Consider the following 1701-nt stretch of genomic DNA (forward strand, 5'->3'; position numbering starts at 1 on the left):
TTGCACGAGCCTCTCCCAAACTCCCCCGAGGTGAGGCCCACTTGGCGGAGAAAAACGCCACTCGATGTGTCGACAAGTGAACTGTGCTTCCAGGTAGTCTTTGTTGTTGTGTAATTCTTCGACTGCCTCGTTCAACTCCTTTTCTCCAGCTACAAAATTTGTGCCGTTGTTGCTATACACAACGACTGGCTTTCCCCTTATGCTGAAGAATCGAGAAAAAGCCAAAAAAATGCCTCGGCACTGAGGCTGGCAGTCACTTCTAGATGTACTCCTCGAGTTGTGAGACACGTAAAAAGGAAAATCCATCTTTTCTCGTGCCGTCACCCTCTTCCTCCTACTTTGACAGTCAGAGGGCCAAAGTAGTCGACTCCTGTATGGGCGAATGGACGCAAGAAAGGCGTTATACGATGAACTGGTAGCTGGGCCATAAGTGGTGCGACTGGTTGTGAGTTTCTTCGCTTGCAGGGAATGCACTTGTTGAGTATAGATTTGATTACCCTTCATCCAGAGGTTATCCAGTACATTGTTCGAAGTTCGCACAATAAGCGGTCGGCTTTAATGTGGTAATTTCGAATGTGAGCATCCCAGACTATTAGACTTGTGATACGTTTCTCTGGAAGTAAAATCACTGGATGTCTTGTCACATAGTCGACAGGTGCTTGACCAATTCGACCGCCCACTCGCATTAAATGTTGTTCATCGATGAATGGTCGAAACTGCTTGAGTTTCGACCGGTTTGGCAGTTCTTTCCCCTTTTTTAAGAACAACTTGTCTTCTGGGTATGCCACTTCTTTTGCACGTTGGATGCACATTGCCAGAGCTGCTTCAGTCTCGACTGGCGTCAGTTCTCCTGATGTCACCTTCACTTTCTTTACTTTGGCACAACAATTAGTGATTAAACGCATACACCACGCAAGCACTCGCTCTAGGCGCACTTTGTTTGAATAATATTCTACGCACTGGTCGATCACATTGTCACTAGGCTCGGTTTTTGTTGTGTAGACATGAATGATTTCGGGATCTTGATGGTCGTTTTGTTCGATTTGATCCCACTTTGGCCATAATGGAGGTTCCAACAATAGGAAGGCTGGCCCTTGATGGAACTGCTGTAGCTCTTGGAGACTGCCGGGATCCACTCCTCTACTGCAAACGTCTGCTGGATTCATGATTCCTAGAACGTGGCACCATTGCCGACAATCGGTGTTCATTAGAATCTTTCCAATTCTATTTCCCACAAACACTTCGAATTTAACGTTGGCAGAATGGATCCATCTACGAACTGTCTGGGAGTCGACGTGAAACGTGATTTGGCTCAGATCCAGGTTCATTTCACGGTAAATTATTATGGCCAGGTGTAAAGCTTCGACGGCTCCTTGAAGTTCAAGCCGAGGGATCGAAAGCTGTTTTAACGGCGCGACGTGCGTTTTGGCCATGATGAAAGATACGCCGACCCTTTCACTAGCGTAAGTTGTTCGCACGTATGCGACTGCTCCAAACACTAGTTGACTGGCGTCGGCAAAGATGTGTTTGATGTGTTTGTTGACTTGTTGAATTTTCTTCGTTTACTAGGCATCGGGGAACTGTAACACGTGCTAAGTTTGGCAAACTTCGACACCATTTTTGAAATCGACATTTCAAGGGTTCGGGTAGCTCTTCGTCCTAGTCCACCTTGGCTCGCCATACTTCTTGTGGCAGCATCTT

The 1701-nt window shown here is 46.6% G+C and overlaps 1 protein-coding gene across 1 annotated transcript; it reads right to left on the bottom strand.

Annotated features, from left to right (window-relative positions):
* Positions 1 to 500: 500 nt before the first annotated feature.
* On the bottom strand, positions 501 to 1433 carry LOC130696908 (uncharacterized). The gene has a single exon (XM_057520042.1). The coding sequence runs from the start codon at positions 1431 to 1433 to the stop codon at positions 501 to 503; it is 933 nt and encodes a 310-aa protein (XP_057376025.1).
* Between the last annotated feature and the right edge of the window lie 268 nt (positions 1434 to 1701).

The sequence above is a fragment of the Daphnia carinata genome, chromosome 5 (assembly GCF_022539665.2).
Source record: "Daphnia carinata strain CSIRO-1 chromosome 5, CSIRO_AGI_Dcar_HiC_V3, whole genome shotgun sequence".
Lineage (NCBI taxonomy): Eukaryota > Metazoa > Arthropoda > Branchiopoda > Diplostraca > Daphniidae > Daphnia > Daphnia carinata.

Bases quoted from the DNA above. Each gene is read 5' to 3' on its own strand.
- LOC130696908 (XM_057520042.1), bottom strand. From the start codon at position 1,433: ATGGCCAAAACGCACGTCGCGCCGTTAAAACAGCTTTCGATCCCTCGG.